This window comes from Saccopteryx bilineata, chromosome 8 (genome assembly GCF_036850765.1).
Source record: "Saccopteryx bilineata isolate mSacBil1 chromosome 8, mSacBil1_pri_phased_curated, whole genome shotgun sequence".
NCBI classification, from domain to species: domain Eukaryota; kingdom Metazoa; phylum Chordata; class Mammalia; order Chiroptera; family Emballonuridae; genus Saccopteryx; species Saccopteryx bilineata.
Window position 1 is genome coordinate 71,354,008 of NC_089497.1, and position 23,415 is coordinate 71,377,422.

Consider the following 23,415-nt stretch of genomic DNA (forward strand, 5'->3'; position numbering starts at 1 on the left):
ATATACATTGCTGTAAATAGAAAGGGGCTAATATGCTAACTCCTTCCCATGTTACCCAGTGTTCTGTGTAGTCATCTGTCTAGCTCGTACAGCCTATTTTGTTTGCATTGTACTGTTATTATTTGTTTCTAAGGGAAGTTCTCCAGCATTAAAATAAATTACTATGCTTTAAAGCATAGTGAAATGAGCAAGTTTTAAGGTATTTTATAATGTGAGGCTACATATTCTGAATTTATAAACAAACTCCTAGAATTTAAAATCTTGGAAGTTACTAATCACTTTTTATTCAGTTTACATCTTGGCAGCTGGTTAGCTGAATGTCTTGGAATAAATAGTTTGGAAATTCATGGGTACAGGTTTTCTCTCTGGCTTCTCGTCTATTTAATGAGGCTGCAGAAGCATTCTGTGGGTAGGTAACAGGCTGCCCTTTGTTTTTAGAGGGTGACTATTATAACAGCTAGCATTTGTTGAACATTTATTTTATTTCAGGAACTGTGCTAAGTAAGGAAGTACTTTACTTACCTCTTCACAATAACTGTCTGAGAAGTAGTGTTTCTATTCCCATTGTAGCGATGAGGTAACCAACGTACAGAGAAGCTAGAATTAGGTGGTGTTAGAACCAGGATTTGAACCCAGACATTCTGATCTTGAGCCTGAGGGACATTGTAATCAGTCCTGAGGGTGTGGCTGCTGTAGAACCTAATGCCTCTGATGCCTGCCTGCCCCTCCCCAGGAAGGAGAAACTGGCTAGAGGCCGCTGGCTGCGAGGCGGGGCCATGTGAGTTGCCACCATTGGTGAACACAGCTGGGACCTTCCAGCACACTGGAACCCTTGCTCTCTACAGGAGACAAACTAGGATAAGAAAAGTTCCTTTTTCCTCTTCCAGCCTTTCATTGCCCTCTATTGGTAGAACCTAACAGTGAGCCAACTGTCAAGAGAATGTAGTCCACTACAGATAGTCGCAATTTAGGGCAAAGCAGGTTTAAAGTTGAGAGGCAATAAATTAATAACTGGCCTGGACACTGTTGTGGCCAAAGCCAGCCCCATTGTGAACTTACTGTAATTTTCTATCTAGGACAGATGTTGTTAGAACTTTTTTCTTTTTTCATTTGAAACTGAATTTATGTACAATATGATGAACTTCCAAATCAAAATTTTATCTTCAAACTAATGATCTGGGAGGTGTTATAAGATAAAAGCGAAAAGATAAGGAAAAAATAGAATGATTGGTTTTGTGGAATCTATAAGAAACAATATGTCTATCTTAAGGCTGTTCTGTGGAAAGTAAGACTTGGTACTTGGACCTTTTAACTCCTTAGAAGTTGACTGCTTTGCAAAATAGAGAAAAGTTTACTGTGGATTTGAGATATAACTTCAGTTGAAAATGGTAGGGAGTTCAACTGATTTTATTATACTTTGTATATAACACAGAGTAACTTTTCAAGAGGAGTGCAGTCTCACCTAAGTAAGAAACTATGCTTTCAGTTAGTTTGTAAACTAGATGTGACTTGTGATGGTGTAAGGAGTATATACTACAGTTTAAAGTGGTGATTGTTGTTGATTACTATACATTCTCATCTGTTCATGGCAGCTGACTTCTGCAATTCAGGTGTGTTAATAATCCAGTGAATTATGTAATTAAAAGTAATAGCCCATGTCTTTTAAAAATAGTAATTATTTCTAACATTTAATCACTCCAGACTTTTTCTTCCTCCAACAAAACCCATACTTGTTTATGTAATGTAAAAAGAGAAATTTCAGCTATTTGATTTTTAAAAAGTTCTATGAAATAAATATAACCTATCATAGGAATAAGTTAAGTCCTTAATTTATAGTGAAAAAGTTTATCTTTTATAAACTTAATTTTACAATGTAGATGTGACAGCATAGAAAAACTAAAGGCCCAGATACCCAAGATGGAACAAGAATTGAAAGAACCAGGACGATTTAAGGATTTTTACCAGTTTACTTTTAATTTTGCAAAGAATCCAGGACAAAAAGGATTAGGTAAGAATTTTTAAAAATTATATTTGGTGTTTCAAATACATTCTAATACATTGACAGTGTCACTTTTATTTTGTAAGAGAAAGTTACATGTTTTGAGCATAAAATATGAAAATACCAGTTCCTGAAAAACAATGAACTTCTGGTGACTTGGAATATACTGAGTGCGTTAATTAATAGGGTTGGTTACTTTGGATATCCCTTGTGAGCTACTGATTTTTTTAAAGAACTGTACAGAAAATAAATAGCTAAAATTCCCCTGACATACATACGTACATTTGTTTGTTTGTTTTTTCAGAAGCTATTGTAGTGATCGTAGGATCATAAGTTTTTCACTATTAATTTGTAGAAATAGCCTTGTAGGATTTCTGAGTCATAGAATGCCAGATAAATATATTCTTCTGGTTATAAATTGTTTGGAATCCATAATAAAGAATAAAAAGAGATGATGTAACATTCATTATCTTATCCAGAAATAACTACTGTTAACAATTTAGATCACTTTATACCAGGGGTCCCCAAACTACGGCCCGCGGGCCACATGCGGCCCCCTGAGGACATTTATCTGGCCCCCGCTGCACTTCTGGAAGGGGCACCTCTTTCATAGGAGGTCAGTGGAGGACCATAGTTCCCATTGAAATACTGGTCAGTTTGTTGATTTAAATTTACTTGTTTGTTATTTTAAATATTGTATTTCTTCCCGTTTTGTTTTTTTACTTTAAAATAAGATATGTGCAGTGTGCATAGGGATTTGTTCATAGTTTTTTTTGTAGTCCGGCCCTCCAACGGTCTGAGGGACGGTGAACTGGCCCCCTGTGTAAAAAGTTTGGGGACCCCTGCTTTATACTGTATATAATATCCATTCATTTGCTTTGGGGATGGCTACGGGATATGGAACTAAAAGCTACAGTGTAATTTACAGTTTTCTGAGAAGGTTGGATTTTGGCAGAAAAATAATGAGTGTGAGGGTTTTAGATAAAAGTAGAAATGAATAAAAGCAGGAATGGTTGGGACATGCTCCCAAGGCACAATGGGATGTGAACTAAAGGGTTGGCTTTGGCTGGGCAAGGGAAGATAAAACGTGTTCCAATGATGAGAACATAGTTATGAATGAAGGTCTGAATCTTGAGAAATAAACTTGACTTTATGGAAGCAAGAAAATATTGACTTGATTTTAGTTGGTGAAACATATTAAGACTTAGTAACCACAGGCTTCTTTTAAAAACAGGACAGAAAGGTTTAAATTGAAATTTGTGGGCAGTGGGGACACACTAAAGATTTTGATGATGGCTGTAACTTCCATTAAACACGAGCTTTCAGTATGTCTGGCACTGTGCTGAGTACTTTACATATATTGCCACATTTGATGTTTAACAAGTTTATGAACCATTTATTCTTTCATTCAATGAATCATATATTATTATGTGCCAGGTACATAATAATAGAGTGCTAGTCTTTTTTATCCTTCCTTTGCAAATAAGGAAACAGGCACAGGTAGGTTATATAACTTATTCAGTGATATGGTTGATGTGAGTTTATTTTATTTTGAATATACTGTAGTTGGAAAGGCAGAGAGTAGCCTTTTGTCCTAATCCTTATTTATGTTTTAGATTAGAGGGAGAAAGCATTGAGAAAAGGGTTATGTGAATAGGGCTGAGGCTAAGGAAGTGACTGAAAGTGAGTGAGGAAAGGATGAATGCATATCATTAGTATTGGAAAATTGGCCCAAAGAGTGACCAACACGAAATAGATTAAGACTTATGAAATAGCTGTAAAGCAGAATTCTAAATTATGAAACCTCATTTCCAACTGACTCTTTAGGTTAGATATTACAAAAAAATTTCTCATTTTGCAGGCAAAATAAGCTAGTATACCTAGGATTGGTTTCTCGTCTTCTTTTGGTGGTCACCAGTTAACTGGTCTGTTTTTTCTAGTTTCTTTTTTATACACAAATGAAAACCAATTAAAGTTTTAAATTTATATGTATATATTAAAAAATTATTTGTTATGTTTAGAAATACAGCACAATATTTTGGTAAGATTAAACAAAATGTTGTGAATATCAGTTGTGATTGAAAGGGGCTAAATCCTAGCCCTGGCTGGCTAGGTCAGCAGCAGAATGTTGGCCTGGCATGTGGAGGTCCTGGGTTTGATTTTCGGCCAGGGCACACAGGAGAAGCACCCATCTGTTACTCCACCCTTCCCTGTCTCCTTTCTCTATATCTCTCTCTCCCCTCCTGCAACCAAGGCTCCATTGGAGCAAAGTTGGCCCAGGTGCTGAGGATGGCTCCATGGCCTCCACCTCAGGCACTAGAATGGCTCTGGCCACAACGGAGCAAAGCCCCAGATGGGCAGAGCATTGCCCCCTGGTGGACATGCCTCGTGGATCCTGGTCGGGTGCATGTGGGAGTCCGTCTCTCTGCCTCCCTGCTTCTGACTTCAGAAAAATATAATAAATAAATAAAATAAAATAAAGGGGCTGAATCTTTTTCTTAATTATCTTCCTACCCCTTACTGTACAAAATAAGTTATATTTTTGGGTGAATATGTAGTTTTGATATTGAATCTTTTTATTATATGGTGAAAATAAAGCAAAATTAAAATTTTATAGTTATTGAATATATTAATATGGTAAGTTGGAATTTTAGATTATAGAAAAAATTGAGCAAAAGATTATGCAGAAAAATTAGATTTAACTGTTTATTCTTTTAACTAGTAAGGATTGAGCTTAAGAAAAATGTAATATTATTTAATGGATATAGAATTTTTGTTTTGCAAGATGAAAAGAGTTCTAGAGATTAGTTGTACAATAGTGAATGTACCTAACACTATTGAATTGCACACTTAAAAATGGTTAGGCCTGACCTGTGGTGGCGCAGTGGATAAAGCGTCGACCTGAAACACTGAGGTCGCCATATATCAAGGCACATATGGGAGTTGATGCTTCCTGCTCCTCCCCCTGTTCTCTCTATCTCTTTCCTCTGTCTCTCTCTCCAATAAAAATGGATAAATAAAATCTTTAAAAAATATAAATAAATAAAGTCTTTAAAAAAATGGTTAGGATGATAAATTCTTTATGTGTATTTAAACAAAATTTTAAATTTATTTTTACACCTCCTCCCAAAAAAAACCCCATAGAATGTACAACACAGAATGAGCCCTAATGTGAAATATACCATACTAAAACAAGCTGTTAAAAATACTAGAAATGGGAATGGAGGGAGAGGTATATAGGAACTTCTATACTTTTGCTCAGTGTTTCCATAAAACTAAAACTAGAAATGTCTTAATTAAAAAAAAAAGAAAACTGTAATGAGACAAAATCATAGTGTTGGTTGTTTTTTTTTTGCATTGTTGTTGGGTGTCAGGAATGTAATGACTTACTTAGTTGAAGAACTTAATTAAAGTTGACAGCCTTTTTTTTTTTTTGCATTTTTCTGAAGCTAGAAATGGGGAGGCAGATAGACTCCCGCATGCGCTCGACCAGGATCCACCCGGCATGCCCACCAGGGGGCGATGCTCTGCCCCTCTGGGGCGTCGCTCTGTTGCGACCAGAGCCACTCTAGCGCCTGGGGCAGAGGCCATGGAGCCATCCTCACCGCCCGGGCAAACTTTGCTCCAATGGAGCCTTGGCTGTGGGAGGGAAAGAGAAAGAGAGGAAGGAGAAGGGGAAGGGTGGAGAAGAAGATGGGCGCTTCTGTGTGCCCTGGCCGGGAATCGAACCTGGGACTCCTGCATGCCAGGCCCACGCTCTACCACTGAGCCAACCGGCCAGGGCCAACAGCCTTTCTAAGGGTTTACAGGGCTCATATATTAAAGTATTTGGCACAGAGAAATTTGAAGATCATAGGAGAAGAGATGAGGCCCAAAACGAAATGGCAAAGAGTGACTTTAACAGCACTGTGGTTTATTTATGAATAGCTGTGCTAATAATGGTAGTATGAGCTGGTGTTTTCCATTTTTTCTCATTTTCTGTAACCTTATTTCTTGTGACACTAGGATAAGATGCTTTTTCTATCACCATCTGCTTCAGTCACCTGCCATTTCTGATAGTCTTCTGAATTTTAAATTTTTGAAAGGTGCTTCATAAGTCCTCTGTTAAATCTAACTTATCCAAAGTAGCATTCGTACCTGATGTTCATTTAGCTTTTACATTTGAACATTGGGGATTGGGCACATTGTTTTAGGAAGTGGTCCATTCTCTTCATAGGATATTCTTCCTTGTTATCATATAGTTCTTCCTTATTAAGCTAGCATCTTTGTTTGTATAACTTGTATCATTGCCCTTATTTGTCCTCTGCTATCGCCCAGAGAAAGTCTAACCTTAAAAGTTCACTGTCACCTGACCAGGTGGTGGTGCAGTGGATAGAGCGTCGGACTGGGATGCAGAGGACCCAGGTTCTAGACCCCGAGGTCGCCAACTTGAGCGCGGGCTCATCTGGCTTGAGCAAAAAAAGCTCACAAGCTTGGAGCCAAGGTCGCTGGCTCGAGCAAGGAGTTACTCGGTCTGCTGAAGGCCCACGGTCAAGGCACATATGAGAAAGCAATCAATGAACAACTAAGGTGTCGCATTGCGCAACAAGTAACTAATGATTGATGCTTCTCATCTCTCTCCGTTCCTGTCTGTCTGTCCCTATCTATCCTTCTCTCTGACTCTCTATCCCTGTAAAAAAAAAAAAAAATAATAATTTTTAAAAAGTTAATTGTCACTTACCCCCCCCTTTTTTTTTCTAAGTCAGCTCTCCAATTATTTTAACTATTCATTTGAGGGGACCTTTACTATTCCTGTTACTGTCTCCTCTAGACACATTTCCAGTTTTTCAGTTTTCTTACAGAATAGAGCTCTTAAAGCTTAACAAAACACTCCAGAAAGAGATTAATAACACTATGGTATGGGTATTTTATTTTTTTGTGGAACTGATTATTTTATTAATTTTGCCAAAAATTAAATTTGTTCTTTAGTAGCCCTGTCATTTTTAGGATAATCCTGACTTTAATTATAATAAAGTTTATAGGGTTATTTTCTTGTAAATGATGGTTCAGTTAGAATCCGATTCCTGTGCATTTGATTTAAAAGTTTTTAACATTCTTTGTTAAACACTTACTTTAATATTTAGAAATAATTTCATGGAGTGTTTTTAAAGCATGGTTTCATCTACATAATCCTCTTTAGTTCTTGTAACAATCCTTTGAACTAAGTGAAAAGAAACCTCTCCCCTGTTACCTTCTTTTCATGAAGAAGAGGAAAATCATGATCAGTGAGGCTGACTCGTTAAAGTCACAGTTTTAGAGTTCTTTGAGAACTGGGACTCAACCTCAGATCTCTTACTTCAATTTCTGTATTTTTTTTATCACACTATGTTATGCTAACTGTAGATATTTCTGAGTAAATTAAAACATTTCAAATAGGATGTTTAATTCTCTATTCCTTCTTCCCAAGTGAGTTGGCAACATTTTGTTTCCCTTAGGGACAGTGGATTCACTCTTAATTCATTTTCATGTTCATCTGGCACTCAGTTGCTCATATTTTATGAAATCTCACAGTGCCCTGTTGATTCTATTTGAAAGAATGACACTGGGATTACCTCTGTTGGCATTTTTAACTTTACCATAAGAGCTTGAGGATTGATTCATCTATAAGTTTCTTGGATTACAGTTCTGTTATGAAGACTTGCTTGTCTCTTTTTTGCTATATTTTCCTTCTAATTGTCCTTTTTTGTTGTTGTTACCTTATTATTGAATTTTCTCTTTCCAGTACTGCTTCAGAATGTATAATAAATTTTTTAATTATTAAAAATAAGCCTGACCAGGTGGTGGCACAGTGGATAGAGCATTGGACTGGGATGCAGAGGACCCAGGTTTGCAACCTCGAGGTCACTGGTTGGTGTGAGCATGGGCTCATCCAGCTTGAGTGTGGGATCATAGACATGACCCCATGGTTGCTGGCTTGAGCCCAAAGGTTGCTGGCTTGAGCCCAAGGTCACTGGATTGAGCAAGGAGTCACTCACTCTGCTGTAGCCCCTCCACCCCCGTCAAGGTACATAAGAGAAAGCAATCAATGAACAACTATAGGTACCGCAAGGAAGAATGGATGCTTCTCATCTCTCTCCTTTCTGTTTGTCTCTATCTGTGTCTCTCTCTCTCTTTCTGTCACAAAAAGAAAAAATTATTAAAAATAAGTAATAGTAAGGACTTATTATTTACCAGGAACTAGTCTAAATGTTTTATATGTATTAACTCATTTAATCCTACAACAGCAGCCCTATGAATGTACATACTGTTGTTTATTTTTTAAAGATTTTATTTATTTATTTTGGAGAAGGGGGGGAGAGAGGAGAGGGAGGAGCAGGAAGCATCAACTCCCATATGTGCCTTGACCAGGCAAGCCCAGGGTTTTGAACCGGCGACCTCAGCATTTCCAGGTCAACGCTTTATCCACTGTGCCACCACAAGTCAGGCTGTTATTTTTATTTTGAACTGAATTACAGAGAGGTGAATTCAGTTGCCCAAGATCATTATCTAGAGCTAGAGTTGGGATTTATGAGGCTAAACTATGTTAAACCACTTCTCTCTAGCTAAGCTGTTCTCTGCCACTTGGACATTTCTGTCTAGAGGCACATTTTTCTGTGATTGTGGCAATAAACATTTTATTCATGTTCAACTTAATCTGTGTGTTTCAGCTCTTAATTTGAACTTTTCTTTTTGAATTTTCCCTTTTCACTCCACATTTATTGCCTGCTTCTCTGAGAGCATGGTGTCAGGAACATCTTAGGTCTGTCTGGGTGAGTTTGCAAAGTCTTTGCAAAGATTATAATTTTTGAGCCTTGAAGAATGAATATATGTTTTCAAGGACAACAGGAAAAGAAGTCGTCTGTAATATGGAGAGATTAGCAAGTGTAATTGCTCAGAAGTGAGACACATTGTACCTTTGAGGAACTGCAAGTTCATTCGACTAGAAATGTAGATGTTATCCTAAGGAAACAGCAAAACACTGTAAACTAAAAAAAATTTTTCAGTAGACTTTATTTTTTGAGTTTTTTTAGGTTTATAGCAAAATTGAACATCAGGTACAGAGATTTTCCATATACACCCTGCCTTCACGCATGCATAGCTTCTCCTATCATCAACATCCCCTGCCATTGTAGCTACATTGTTACATCATTATCATTATAGCTACATTGTTACATCATTATCACCCAAAGTTCAAGTTCACACTGAAGTTTATTCTTGCTGCTGTATATTGTGGGTTTGGACAAAGGTATAATGACATGCACCTGCCTTTACAGTGTCATACAGAGTAGTTTCACAGCCCTAAAAATCCTTTGTGCTCTGTCTGGTCATCCTTTCCTCCTACTTTACTGCTGACAACCACTGATCTTTTTACTGCCTTCAAACTTTTGCATTTTCCAGAATGTTAAAGAGTTGGAATCGTACAGTATGTAGTCCTTTCACATTGTCTTCTTTCACTTAGTAATATTAATATGCATTTGTTTTCCTCCATGTCTTTTGATGGCTTGATAGCTCATTTTGTTTTAGGACTGAAGAATATTGCTTTGTGTGTACCACAGTTGATATATCTGTTCACCTTTTAAAGGACATTTTGGTTGCTTCCAAGTTTTGGCAGTTATGAATAAAGCTGCTGTAGACATCCATGTGCATCCATTATGTAAGTTTTCAGTTCATTGGGGTAAATACCAAGGAGTGTGATTACTGGATCTTATTGTAAGCATGTGTTTAGTTTTGTAAGAAACTGCCAAACTGTCTTCCAAAGTGGCAGTACTATTCTGCATTCCTACCTGCAATGAATGAAAGTTTCTGTTTCTCTACACTGTAGCCAGCATTTGGTGTTGTCAGTGTTTTGGAGTTTGGCCCTTCCATAAGGTGTGTAGTGGTATCTATCTCATTGTTGTTTTAATCATTGAAGAATTTTAAGAATGGAAGTGATACCAAATTTATATGCCTGATAACTATTTTTTTTAAATTTTTTTATTATTAATTTTAATGCAGCTGAAAACTATTTGAAAACAGTTTTTGTTGTTTTTTTAAAAGGAGTAGAGGCAGAAGTAGAGGGAGAGACTGACATTGAAGCTGTCCCAGTGATTTGGCTGGACATGTAGAGGACCCCAGTGTCAGCATGTCAGTGGGAATGGAGAGGTTAGAATGAGGGCTTCAATTGCTAGTATGCACTGAGAAAGAAAGGAGTTTCCCTACAATACTCAACACAACTTGGGATATTTGGAAATGTGGGGGATGTTTTTTTTTCTTTTTTTGTATTTTTCTGAAGCTGGAAATGGGGAGAGACAGACAGACTCCCGCATGCGCCCGACCGGGATCCACCTGGCACGCCCACCAGGGGGCGATGCTCTGCCCCTCCGGGGCGTCGCTCTGTTGCAACCAGAGTCACTTTAGCGCCTGGGGCAGAGGCCTAGGAGCCATCCCCAGTGCCCGGGCCATCTTTACTCCAATGGAGCCTCGGCTGCGGGAGGGGAAGAGAGAGACAGAGAGGAAGGAGAGGGGGAGGGGTGGAGAAGCAGATGGGCGCTTCTCCTGTGTGCCCTGGCCAGGAATCGAACCCGGGACTTCTGCACGCCAGGCCGACGCTCTACCACTGAGCCAACCAGCCAGGGCCTGTTTTTTGGTTGTCATAATGACTGAGGACTTCTGCTGACATTAGGGGGATACTAAGTGTCTTGTAATGCATAGGACAGTTTCTCACAATGAGAAGTTTCATTGAGAAATATTATATAGGCTGATGACATTCATTGAGAGAGGTGGAATAGCTGGTCTGTAGAGGTAAGAGAATGAGTTAAGTTTAAGCCCTGTTGAATTTGAGTGTTTTGTGGATACCCATTGAGAATGTCCTTAAAGTTCAGATGTAGGAGTTTTTAGATTTGGTTGAGCATATAACGTGAAAAAGGTAAAGGTTGAAAACTTTGAGGGAAGTAGAAGTGGTTATTGCTGACATACAGTGTTTCAGAATACTTACATTTATTTATTGATGGTGAGAGAGGAGCCTGTTTAAGAGTAAGAAAACCAGAGAGGCCAGAGTAAAATCAGTAGCATGCTATCATTAAAGCGAAAGAAGTGACAGTCCCACCCAGGAAGTATGCTCAATTCTGTCAACTACATCCGAGAGCCAAGTAAATTAAGGACATCAGGGTCTTTATTTGGCAACCAGAAGGCTCTTGTAACCTTCCAGAGATTGCTTTCAGTGGGGTGAATTGCAGAGGTGGACACTAGTTTATAGAATTAAATAGCGTGTGGGAGGCGAAGAAACAGGGCAATGAACGTAGATTACAAAATGTTCTCTTCTACAACCTGAACTTTCAAACATCATACTTGAGCACTCCTCTCCTCAGTCTTGCATTAGGTATTAGCTACAAATGTCTTATTGTTTGCAGTTATTTGAATAGTTATTGTTTCTCATTCTTATTTTGTATAAATTAGTTAAAAGGAAGAAATGATAACACTAGTAATAAACTTAGTTCTTACACATTTAATTCCTTTGAGTGAAGGAAATTATTAAGCATGTTAATAATAGCAAATCTTATTGCACATGCTTATAGCAATTTTACTACACTTAAAGTTAGACAATTATGTTTATTTGATGAAGAACAAAATTAAGGAACCTGAAAGAAATATTGGGTATAGACCTTTACAGACTGCAAAGATTAAAAAAGGAATTGTTTTTTTTTTTTTTTTTTTTTTTTTACAGAGGCAGAGATAGACAGGGACAGACAGGAACAGAGAGAGATGAGAAGCATCAATCATCAGTTTCTCCTTGCGCGTTGCGACTTCTTAGTTGTTCATTGATTGCTTTCTCACATGTGCCTTGACCACGGGCCTTCAGCAGACCAAGTAACCCCCTGCTGGAGTCAGCGACCTTGGGTCTAAGCTGGTGAGCTCTTTGCTCAAGCCAGATGAGCCCGCGCTCAAGCTGGCGACCTCGGGGTCTCGAACCAGGGTCCTTCCGCATCCCAGTCCGACGCTCTATCCACTGCGCCACCACCTGGTCAGGCTAAAAAAGGAATTGTGATTAGGAATTGGTGTTATATTTCTAGTTCTCTTAAAACATAATGGTCTGAATTTGACTTTCAGACATAGGAACACATTTTGTATAAAAGTAGAAGGCTCCATGTAACAAGATTATCTGTGAAGAGAAGGAGAATGAGGGTAGCTAGTAAAGGAATGACAGAACCAAGAAGGACTTTTTAGAGGTAGGTGATAATCTGAGCTTGTTTCTTTGTGGAGTGGGAAGGCAGACAACAAACAGCAAAGTTGAAGATGTAGAAGAGAAGAAAATTAATAAACAATAGACAGGATGCCTTGAAAAACCAGGATGGTATTGGATCCAGAATAGTGGTGTCAGGGGCTTGTCCTTGAATAGGAGGGGGAAAAGTGCCTTTTTCATTGTGTTTGAAAAAAAAAAATACTGATGGATTTGAAGGTGGGTGTACTTGCACACAGAACCACAGAAAGTGCATTCTCGGCAGTTTCTCAGGCCTGTGTGGGGTTCAGTCTGCTAGGTTGGATGTATGTAGTCTCTGTCCTTAAAGAGGTTGAGATCCAGTGAAGATGGAGGATTTTTTGCCTTGTGACCTTTTATATATTTTTTTGAGGTAGGGATGTAAGCCTTTTTGGAGTCTTTCCTAGTCTCTCGAGATTCCTTAGATTAGTATCAGGAATGGTTTGGAGATCAAATCCAAAAGGACTTTTAAGTTACTTGGGATGTGATTTTTCTTGACCGGGAGAGTAAACTTACTCATAAAAGCTTGATACTTTCTTAACTGCTTTGGTTCCTTGAAAACAACCATAGGTCTTTCTCTGATCAGTCAGTGACAGGAGTAGGTCTTTGTTGTGTGGCAATCTTGCTTCTTTACCCTTCTTGACTCCAAACCCAATTCACTGGCCATTATGTTATTTCATCAGGTTTTAAAAACAAATCTTAGTTTATTATTAATTTTACTTTTTAAATAAAAATTCTTAATAGTCTGCTTGAGGACAGGAGCAGACAACTAACATCTTGGAAAATTGGGATAGCATTTCTTTGCAATACAACCTATAGTAGTGGTTCGCAACTGGGGGCAGTTTTGCCTCTCAGGACCTTTGGCCGTGTCTGGAGACATCTTGGTTGTCACCACTGGACATCAGGTGGAGCCTGATACTGGTATCTGGTGCTTAGAGGGCAGGGATGTTGCTCTTCCTACAATGCATAGGACATCCCCCCACAACAGAACATTAACCTGGCTCAAAATGTCAAAACAGCTGAGGTCGGGAAACACTAGTAACTAACATTTGAGTACTTTTGAACTAGTCAAGCATGCCTATTTACATGATCTAGTTGAAACTTCAGGAACACCTTATGAGTCCTATGAGGTAAGTGATAGCCTTCTTGCCCTGATAGGGACCATTTGTTGGCGGTGGAACCAGAACACAAACCTTGGGCTTATTTCTTTTTAAAGAAAATTTTTTTAATGTTTGTTTTATTGATTTTGATTTTAGAGAGGGAGGAAGAGAGAGAGAGAGAGAGAGAGAGAGAGAGAGAACGAGAGAGAAAGAAACATTGAGCTCTTCCTGTATGTGCCCTGACCGGGGATTGAACCAGCAACCTCTGTGCTTTGGAACAATGCTCTAACCAACCGAGCTATCCAGCCAAGCAGGGCTTATTTCTTTAAAAATATTTTTTTTAACATGAAATTTATTTTAACTTATTGTGTTTATATAGATTCTAGTAGGGCTTATTGGGAAATATTTAATACATAAGTACAGTATTCAGGGTGCAAACTTCTGTTTCTTTTAAAGCTATCTTTGATCTTACCTGTTTTTTTCTGTTTTTGTTTGTTTTTTCTTGATAAGGACAAATATTCATGGCATTTGAAATGCGTAACTTATTTTTAATGTTACAGATCTAGAAATGGCCATTGCCTACTGGAATTTAGTGCTTAATGGAAGATTTAAATTCTTAGACCTATGGAATAAATTTTTGTTGGTAAGTTCATGTTTTCTGCAGTTTCTTGTTTTCTCTAAAATTTTGTTTTGTTTGAAAATACTATTTTAAAGCATGACTGACTCATTTCAGAGCATATAATGGTCTCTGAATGAGAAATTAGCTGAATTTCTATACACAAGTTGTTTTGCATTATTTAGCATCACCTGGACTGCTTTTTTGAAAATCTTTTTAGTGATTTGGATTTTCTTTTTTAATAGGAACATCATAAAAGATCAATACCGAAAGATACTTGGAATCTTCTTTTAGACTTCAGTACAATGATTGCAGATGACATGTCTAATTATGATGAAGAAGGTAATGAAAATTTTTGCCCTTCCAGTTTTGGGGTTTTTTTTTTACCTGCCTTCTTTTATCATATACTTTTGGACTTCTTGTTTGCTTCTGTTTTTCTTGGAGTTGGATTTCCCTCTTCTAAGCTTTTTATTTGTGCTCTTCTGAATAGATGAGATGTCTTCATCCTCTTTACCAATCTATGTTACTCTGTTTCTTTAAATACCAACTCAGTATTTATGTCTTCCAGAAAGGCACGAGAAATTTTCATCCATATTTGAGATTTTCAGTTTATTCTCTTAGGAAAATATTTTTTATACTTAAATGTATTTTTTTTACCATCTCTCTTGTCTGTGAACTTGATTAGTAAACTCCTTAAATGTAGTGACTTTGTCTAATTTGAAATGTACCTCAGCTGCCTACTGCAGTACTTTGGGCATTTGATAGTCACTGACTGAATGCTTCCCTGTTATTCCTTCATGTAAAGATGATGCTCCCATCTACTACCTGTTTTCTAGAAGTGGTGGTAACTTACACGGATTTCTTTACACACACCTAGTCCCTCTGAGGGTTAGCAGGATGTGTATTTGAGATTGTTGAATAGACAGAGGTATTCTCTGAAAAAATCTGCAGTAACTCTGACCTCCTTTAAAAGTGTCCTGGAGACATTTAACCAGAGATGATGTTTATTCTCTTTGTTTTCATTGTAATTTATAGTTTTCACTAAGAAGTAAGAAATGTCTAATCTTACATATGACTGATAATTGTGCTGTTAGGCCTTACAGAAAACTGAAGAACTTTCTGACTTAAAGGTTGGCATACAGATATATAGAGGCATGCATATATGCAATTTAAATTTTTTTAGTAATTATCGTGAAATAGGGTAGATTTTGATGCTTGCTGTTAAATTTCTTTGTAAGATTTATACAAAATGCCTGAAAATTTGTTTTCTCCAACCTGTTGTGGTTGCAGCATGCTGTTATGTCATGGCCATTTCTTAGGCTGCCAGCTTTGACCAAATCACTTTAGTGGCCTTCAGAAAACCATAATCTTATTGATTGATCACCGGGAGAGTTATTTTTCTCCTTCAAGGAATGGTCAAGTTTTGGAATGATGGAGAATGTAAGAAATACTTTAGGTAGAAACTCTTAAAAAGCTTGAATTTTAGAAGTTCTATCAGTGGGAATATTTGTAATGATGTATAAATACTTTATTATGGAGAAGATATTTAAAAAATAAAGGAATCTATTGAAATGTTAGTCTTATTTCTGCTTTTCTTTCTTTTCTTTCTCCCATATATTTTTCCCCCAGGAGCATGGCCTGTTCTTATTGATGATTTTGTGGAATTTGCACGCCCTCAAATTGCTGGGACAAAAAGTACAACAGTGTAGCACTAAAGGAACCTTCTAGAATGTACATAGTCTGTACAATAAATACAACGGAAAATTGCACAGTCAATTTCTGCTGGCTGGACTGAACTGAAGATCAATCCTTATAATTCAGACTGAGGGTTGAGACAAACTTTAAGGATACATCTTGGACCATGTCATATTTCATTCTCTAATGGTGGTTTGGGCTTGTCTTCTAGTCTGGGCCGCTCTTACCATTTATAATTCCAACATTGTGGATTTCATCATATATCTGTGGACCATCCTAGTTTATTCTCCCATAAGTCTTAGAAGCTTTATGGTGATTATTTTGAGGTTTCCATTCTTGCATAAAGCACAATGCTGTCTTCATCAGAAAACAGTTTGGCATAAGAATTAAACATGAACATCACAAACAATTTATAAAAACTTCTTAAATATATGCTTTGGGCTAGTTGCAAAGACTATGCTGATAGCACTTCCGGTGAGAATGATATATTAAGTGAACCAGATCTGGAATAGTGTTTGGTTTGGGGGATTATTTTTTTCCTGGCAAATCACATGTATTGTTGATGTGAGTAGAAAATCTGATGGAAAAAAATGTCAACCAGCGTGAAAAATTTTAGGATAATTTCATGTGCTTACCTGAACAATTTATTGTGTTTCAGACCCTCGATTTCAAAAGGTTTCACAGAACTAGTCTGTACTTATCTTACCCATGTTTATCTATAGTTGTCCAACAGGGAGCTTTCATTTAGAAAATGTCTGCATAATGTTAGAATCTACTCCTGTCTACATTATGCACTACATAATTGGATTTCATTATGATTTTGAAATGCTTATATACCTGTTGAATAAGTTAAACTATTTAATTTGTTTTGAATGTTTTAGATTGCTACCCAAAACAATATTCTAAATTTAGGCATGAGGGTTTATTTTTATTTTTTATTTGTTTGTATTTTTGTTTTATTTTAGCACACTATGGAACACAAATTCTTAATTTATAAGAAGATAGTAGGAATTAAGTTTTGAAAATGGACGTGATGAGCCATGAAGTTCAATCCTTATAGGTACTGCTCTTTCAGACAAATAGTCCATTTTTGATGACTTTTTATTTTGTTGAAATTGCTTTAACTGCTAATCACTGTGGTTGCCAAATATTTCAGGAGCAAAGATTTTTAAGCAAGCATGCATTTGATGCAAAATACCAATCTGGCTTCTATTTTTATAAATTATTCAGTCTCTTGACTGTTTTTGTTTCACTCAGATCTGACATTTTCACATCAAAGCAGAGTTCTATCTTGTATGTATTATTTTCATTACAAGCACTATGAACTGCTTTCATGCTGAAAATGCTGATTTCCCTGTTTACTTTTTGACATGTGAAGGAGGGTTTATTGCTTTTTTAAACATTTCTGTAGGGTAGGTTAAAAAATGAGAAACTTCAATATTGGATGCCTGTGGACTATATAGCAGGAATAGATTTTGCTTGGTTGTATCCAGGCACTTTCTAAGGTCTGACATTGAAATTATCAGAAAAATGTACTTCAGATTTAGTAGTACATTTTAGATGTGGAAATGATTTTAAGAAAAATGACATTTTAAAACTACTTTTTATTTACCTGATTTTGAAATAGACTGGAAAGGTTTCCCATAGATCTTATATTAATATTCCGATCATAACTTTAATTCAAGAATACTATTCTTCCAAAAGAAAATTTTGAAAAATTCTATTGAGGTGACTGAAATTGGTTTTTGTTTTTTAAAAAAGGAAGAAAAAAGAAGAGGAATCCTGCTACTTTTCTTTCAAGTATTTCCTGATTTCACATTTGTAAATATAAAGAAGAACTTCAATTATGAAAAAAATTTTTAATTATATATATGTACTATTTTGTTTCCTGTCTTGAAGATTTTGAGTTATGGTGTTGTTTTGGGTTGATTAATTCGGGTATGCTGTGTTTTGAAATGAAATCCCATTAGCTTCCCCCCCAATATAAATTGTTTTTTGTAAAAGTCTGATATTGGTTCATGGCTTAGTGCCTTGGGTTTTACAGACTTTTCCTTTTAAATGCAACACCTTTTCAACAAAATAGTATTTGTCATCAGTTTGGTACTAAACATTTATAATTACTGTGTAATTATAAACAAAAATACGTACATCTTTGAATATAATTATGTGTAGCATAAAAATTAAGGTTGTTCACTCTATGATGGCTTCTTAGAATTAAACAATACTATTACTAGGGCTGAAAAGAGAAGACTGATTTAATGTGGTATGGTTACTCTGAGGATCAGTGTGTGGCTAAAGGGAATACTGTGTACTGAGATACACCTGTGGCTGTGTGTATAAGACCCTGTGAGCGCATGTCTGTGTGAGAGAGAGACTGGGAGAGACACACACCCACTTGAGTTGCGTAATTCCTTAGTAAAACAGTCTGCACTCCGGTCAGCTCCCCGTGCTAAGTCTTTGTTTTCAACTGAACCACTGGTACAGTTGCCTTTTTGCCAAATGTCAAAACAGGTACAAATTTTAAAATGTATTGCTTTTTAAATAGTAAAGTGTATAAAATTAGAAGTGCCCACATATCAAAATACTTGAGATCAAGATTTTATCTTTAGTGACTATCACCTGCATATCTCTGTAAGTTCAATTGTGTTTCTTACAATCCCTGTCATATTACCAACAGAGGCAATAAAAGCTTCAGTGAAATTGCCATGAGTAAATCTTTTCACATATTATTTCAATGTAATATTTTTAAAAACTAAAATATACCTAAAAACTTATCCAGGAAGAATAATTATTCATGGAAAGAACATTGTAATGGCACGTTTTAGGGAGAAAAAGACATGCCAAGCCTTGTTTACTGCATTTAAAATGTTTACAACTATACTGGGCTGCTTTATTTAATTAACAGTACTGTAGTTGTGTAATATGGCATTGTAAGTATGTGTTCTTCATTAGACTTTTAAAAAGTTTTAATGAGAGAAAGTAAACTTAATAAAACATGGGAAATCTTTTATATAATATCCTTACTGGGGAATTCTTATTTAAGCAAGGTATACTATTTTTTCCTCAGAAAGATGTAACTGAATGAAGTGTTCATCTATTTTTTATTTGATAAGAAGTTTGAGTAGTTGTAGCTAGTTAAACGTGCACTTTGCTTAGATTTTTTTAAAAACATGTTACTATTAAGACTACGTATTGTAAACCTTCTGTAACTTATGAATGACAGAAGAAAGTTAAACCTAATGATAGAATTTTGGAATAAAAAAGAAAGTGGTGCTGGGAAATTTATTCTAGTTCACAAAGTATGCCTTTGTAAACCTGAATCAACTTTTAGCAAGAATTAATTTATGTAGTTCTAAATGTTAAATTATGTATATTTAATAGAAAATACTTATTTGGCAACTCAGCAGTTTTCTTTAAATGTTACTTTATACTTTTAAAAATATGATTTATATTGAATACATAGATGTTTTGATAAGATTTTATCAAATTTGATAATGTAATGATAAAATGTTTTTAAGATGTAAATTATTTAACATATATCTTAATGACTGAGGACACAATACCTGAATTGTGATTTCTACATAATGTGATAATTAGGGTTCAAATTATGGCTCATCATTTAATTGATTATAAACGAGTATATTTCTGAACTCTTCACTTGCCTCCATTTTTACAATCATGTAGCAATTTATATTTTTACTTTATAATGATGTGGTGAAGTTATATATCACAATACTTTTACCTTTGATTTCTGAGGGGAAGGGGTTCATATTTTACAGTTAAGATAAATTTGAAAATTTCTGATTGTACACATCCCCTTTTCCAGGTTTGTCCTTACTCTTTGTTGCCATTTTGGTTGAACTTGAATTGTACCTAATTCTGGAGGCAGGTAGTGCTGTTTTTTTAAAAACTAATACAGTTACAAAATGGTTTTCCAGAGCATTCTTGCCATCTTTTTCTTCACAGCCTGTTGGGTAATTGGCATTTCCTGCTGACCAACTAGTTTATTTGGTAACTTGCCACTAGGCTCAGTGTTCTGTGGTAATGTGACTTTTGACATCTCTGGTTGACCTTTTGTTTTTAAATCTGTCATAAGTAAGGAAATTACGATAAAAGGTACACAGCGTGTATAGTAGATGGAATTCCTGAAAGTAATGTCTTTATGGGATTTTTTTTTTTTTTGTATTTTTCTGAAGTTGGAAACGGGGAGGCAGTCAGACAGACTCCCGCATGCGCCCGACCGGGATCCACCCGGCACGCCCACCAGGGGACGATGCTCTGCCCATTTGGGGCATTACTCTATTGCAACCAGAGCCATTCTAGCGCCTGAGGGAGAGGCCACAGAGCCATCCCCAGCGCCCGGGCCAACTTTGCTTCAATGGAGCCTTGGCTGCAGGAGGGGAAGAGAGAGACAGAGAGGAAGGAGAGGGGGAGGGGTGGAGAAGCAGATGGGCGCTTCTCCTGTGTGCCCTGGCCGGGAATCGAACCCGGGACTCCTGCATGCCAGGCCGACACTCTACCACTGAGCTAACCGGCCAGGGCCCTTTATGGGATTTTGAAGACACTTTGTGAATCATAATTATCCATTTTTAAAATTGAGATTCTAAAAAGTATTTTTAAGTATATGCAAGTTTTTTTTATGAGGTTTGCTTAAGTGTGTTTTATTTGTTTGTATTTGTGCTGTGCAGAAATCAATGTTGCTTGTCCTAGAGCATGGGTTTTCAGGCCACGCCTTAAGGCTGCTCTGTTTCGTGAAGTTGGGCCACAGCAGGCAGGGTGCCTCTGTTTTCACGTCATCTGCAGCTTTTTACTTTATTCCTTGTGAAATATTGGTATTGCATAAGAGATTTTGGAGGGTAAAAAATGTTGGGTTAAAAAATTTTTTTTAATGGCTGGCTTAGAGGGAAATCCTCTTTGGTAGATTTTTCAGTGTCATGAGGAGAGATGGAGTCAGACTGGAATTTAGCTGGCCTGATCAGACAAGGCAGCCCTGCTTTGAAAAGAAGAATCAAATACGTTTAAAGCAAAAAAGGATTTTGAACCAAATAATGAAAGGAAAGCTTGATTTGAAATAATGAAAAAATTACTGTATGTGAGTGGCTTAATGATCAAACAAAAACAAAAAAAGATAATATTCATTTTATATTTAGAAGGTACATATGTATTTAGATGCATGTTCAATATAAGCATTTAATATTTTATTTCAGATTATGAAATATTCTAAAAACTAAAACTTGGGCAATGCAATAGTTTTATTTTATATATATATAAAATATATATAAAATAAAATACACACACACACACACTAAAAGGAACACTGTAGTGCAGTAGTTCCCAGCCTTTTTACTTGGGGACTTGTGACCTAGCCAGCCAGAAACAGAAACACACAACAAGAAAGTTTATCTTCCTGAGCATAACATGCAACCCGGTACAAGCTGGGGCTTGATTTCCGAATTCCACATGTCCGATGCATTGATGCTACACAATTGGTCCGAATGCTTTTTGTCTGTTGTGCATGATTTGTAAATGTTCTGCACAGCGCAAAAGGTAGTTTGAACAAGCCTACAAGTTCTGGAGATATCTAAGACAGCCTCAATAGTATTCAATATTTTCATCGATGATACAGGCTGGTAAGTGGCAACTGCCCTAAGCATAAGTGAATTCGACTATAGTCATGGGGTCTGTAATCTTCATACAACATCAGGGTGGCTGGCTAGTTTGCAGACGGACAGTTGAAAAACATTGCTGTAAGATTAGGGAAAAACTGGCTAAGAGAAAATGTAAGCTGTAGACAATGACCTGTTAAATTATACCCGGCTAAAAGCAATATTTGATCAGTAAGGTTTAGAGATGTGTGTGCCTGGGGTCCTTTAAAATTAGCATGTTTAGTTTTTAAGCAAATAATACTAGTCAGTTGATAATATATTAAAATTAATTGTATTGAAGTTAGGTGAATAGGCTGTCAGCCAGAGCTTTAAAATAGTCATTCCTAAGACTTTGTTGTAATGGTACTTTAAAAATACAGCTTTATTGAAGTGTAATTTGCACACCATAAAATTCACCCATTGTAAGTGTATGATTCAGTAGCAAATTTATAAGTTGTGCAACCGTCATCTCAGTCTAGCTTTAGAACATTTTCATCAGCCGGAACAGTTCCTCCTGTGCTCCTTTGCAGTGAATTACTGCTGCTACCCCCAGTCCTACGCAACAACACTGATCTGCTTTTATAAATTTTCCTTGATCAGAAACCACATAAAAATGAAATTAATACAAGTTGATGTCTTATATCTGGTGTCTTTGAGTTGGCATCTTTTTGAGGTTCCTCCATGCTGTATGTAGTGTATGCCTGCACTTGAGTCTTTTCTTTCCCCACTGTACAGTCCCATTTTGTTTATCCCTCATCGGTTAATGGACATTTGGATTGTTCACATTTTTTGTAATTATTAATGCTAGGAATATTCACATATATGTCTGTGTGGACATATGTTTTCATTTCTTCTTAGGTAGATTTCCAGGAGTGTAATTGTTATATTGGTTTGAAAATTTATGTTTAACTTTCTAAAAAAAACTGCCAAACTGTCTTCCAAAAGTGGCTGTATCATTTAAAAATTCCTACCACCGTGTGAAAGGCTTCCAATGTGTCCACATCCTCATTAATACTTGTCTTTTTATAATAGTCATTCTGGTGGATGTATATTTTATTTTATTTTATTTATTTATCGACAGAGTGGGACAGATAGGGACAGACAGGAGGGGAGAGAGATGAGAAGTATCAATTCTTCATTGTGGCACCTTAGTTGCTCATTGATTGCTTTCTCTTATGTGCTTTGCCTGGAGGACTACAGCAGAGTGAGTGACCCCTTGCTCAAGCTAGCAAGCTTGGGGTGTTGTCTATGATCCCATGCTCAAGCCGGCGACCTTGGGGTCATGTCTATGATCCCATGCTCAAGCCGGCGACCTTGGGGTCATGTCTATGATCCCATGCTCAAGCCGGTGACCTTGGGGTCTTGTCTATGATCCCATGCTCAAGCCGGCGACCTTGGGGTCTTGTCTATGATCCCATGCTCAAGCCGGCGACCTTGGGGTCATGTCTATGATCCCACGCTCAAGCCAGCAACCATGGGGTTTCAAACCTGGGTCCCCCCTCTATCTACTGCACCACCACTTACCTGGTCAGGAATGGGTGTGTATTTTAAATGTGCATGTTAGACCTCGCTATTGTACCTTGTGTCTATTGGATATGCAGTTTGGGTGAGTATAAGGTGGCCTGAGGGATTGTTGTAAAATTACTTACCTTCATGTACTTACTTGAAGGTAGTAGTTTTTTGTAGGCAGTGAGGGTAGTTACTATACCCTTCCAATGGGAGTTCTGGTCCCTTGGTGAACTCTGGTGGGATGGCCTGCATAGGTGAAGACTGGTGCTGATGGCTGGTGCTGGGTCCTATCGTGTGTATCGTGGTTGGTGGTGCAGCTACCCAGTTAGCCTGGGACTGGTGGTATTACTTAAAACATTGCACAGATAACTGCATGCGTATGTCAGCCTCATTATTAAGTTTCCCAGAGCTCTTTTGCTCTGACCTAATTGGGAATTCTTAAATTTGTAAAAATTTTGTTGGTATTGTTTAGTTGCTGCCAGTTACCTGTCTCCTTAAACATAGTGGACATTGCAGTAGTGCTTTTGAAGTTTTAAATGGAAGGTTTCAGACACACAAAAGTAGAATAGGTATAATTAACTTACTTCGACATGATTAGC

The 23,415-nt window shown here is 37.0% G+C and overlaps 1 protein-coding gene across 2 annotated transcripts in view; it reads left to right on the forward strand.

Annotated features, from left to right (window-relative positions):
- The window catches only part of DCUN1D1 (defective in cullin neddylation 1 domain containing 1), a 37,490-nt gene extending 18,178 nt beyond the window's left edge, over window positions 1–19,312 (forward strand). For both annotated transcript variants that reach the window (XM_066241178.1, XM_066241179.1), the window contains exons 4-7: window positions 1,878–2,008; window positions 13,912–13,994; window positions 14,213–14,309; window positions 15,597–19,312. In XM_066241178.1, the coding sequence (XP_066097275.1) occupies window positions 1,878–2,008; window positions 13,912–13,994; window positions 14,213–14,309; window positions 15,597–15,676 (391 nt within the window). In that variant the 3' untranslated portion in view covers window positions 15,677–19,312. The remainder of the gene's footprint in view (window positions 1–1,877; window positions 2,009–13,911; window positions 13,995–14,212; window positions 14,310–15,596) is intronic.
- Window positions 19,313–23,415: the final 4,103 nt, after the last annotated feature.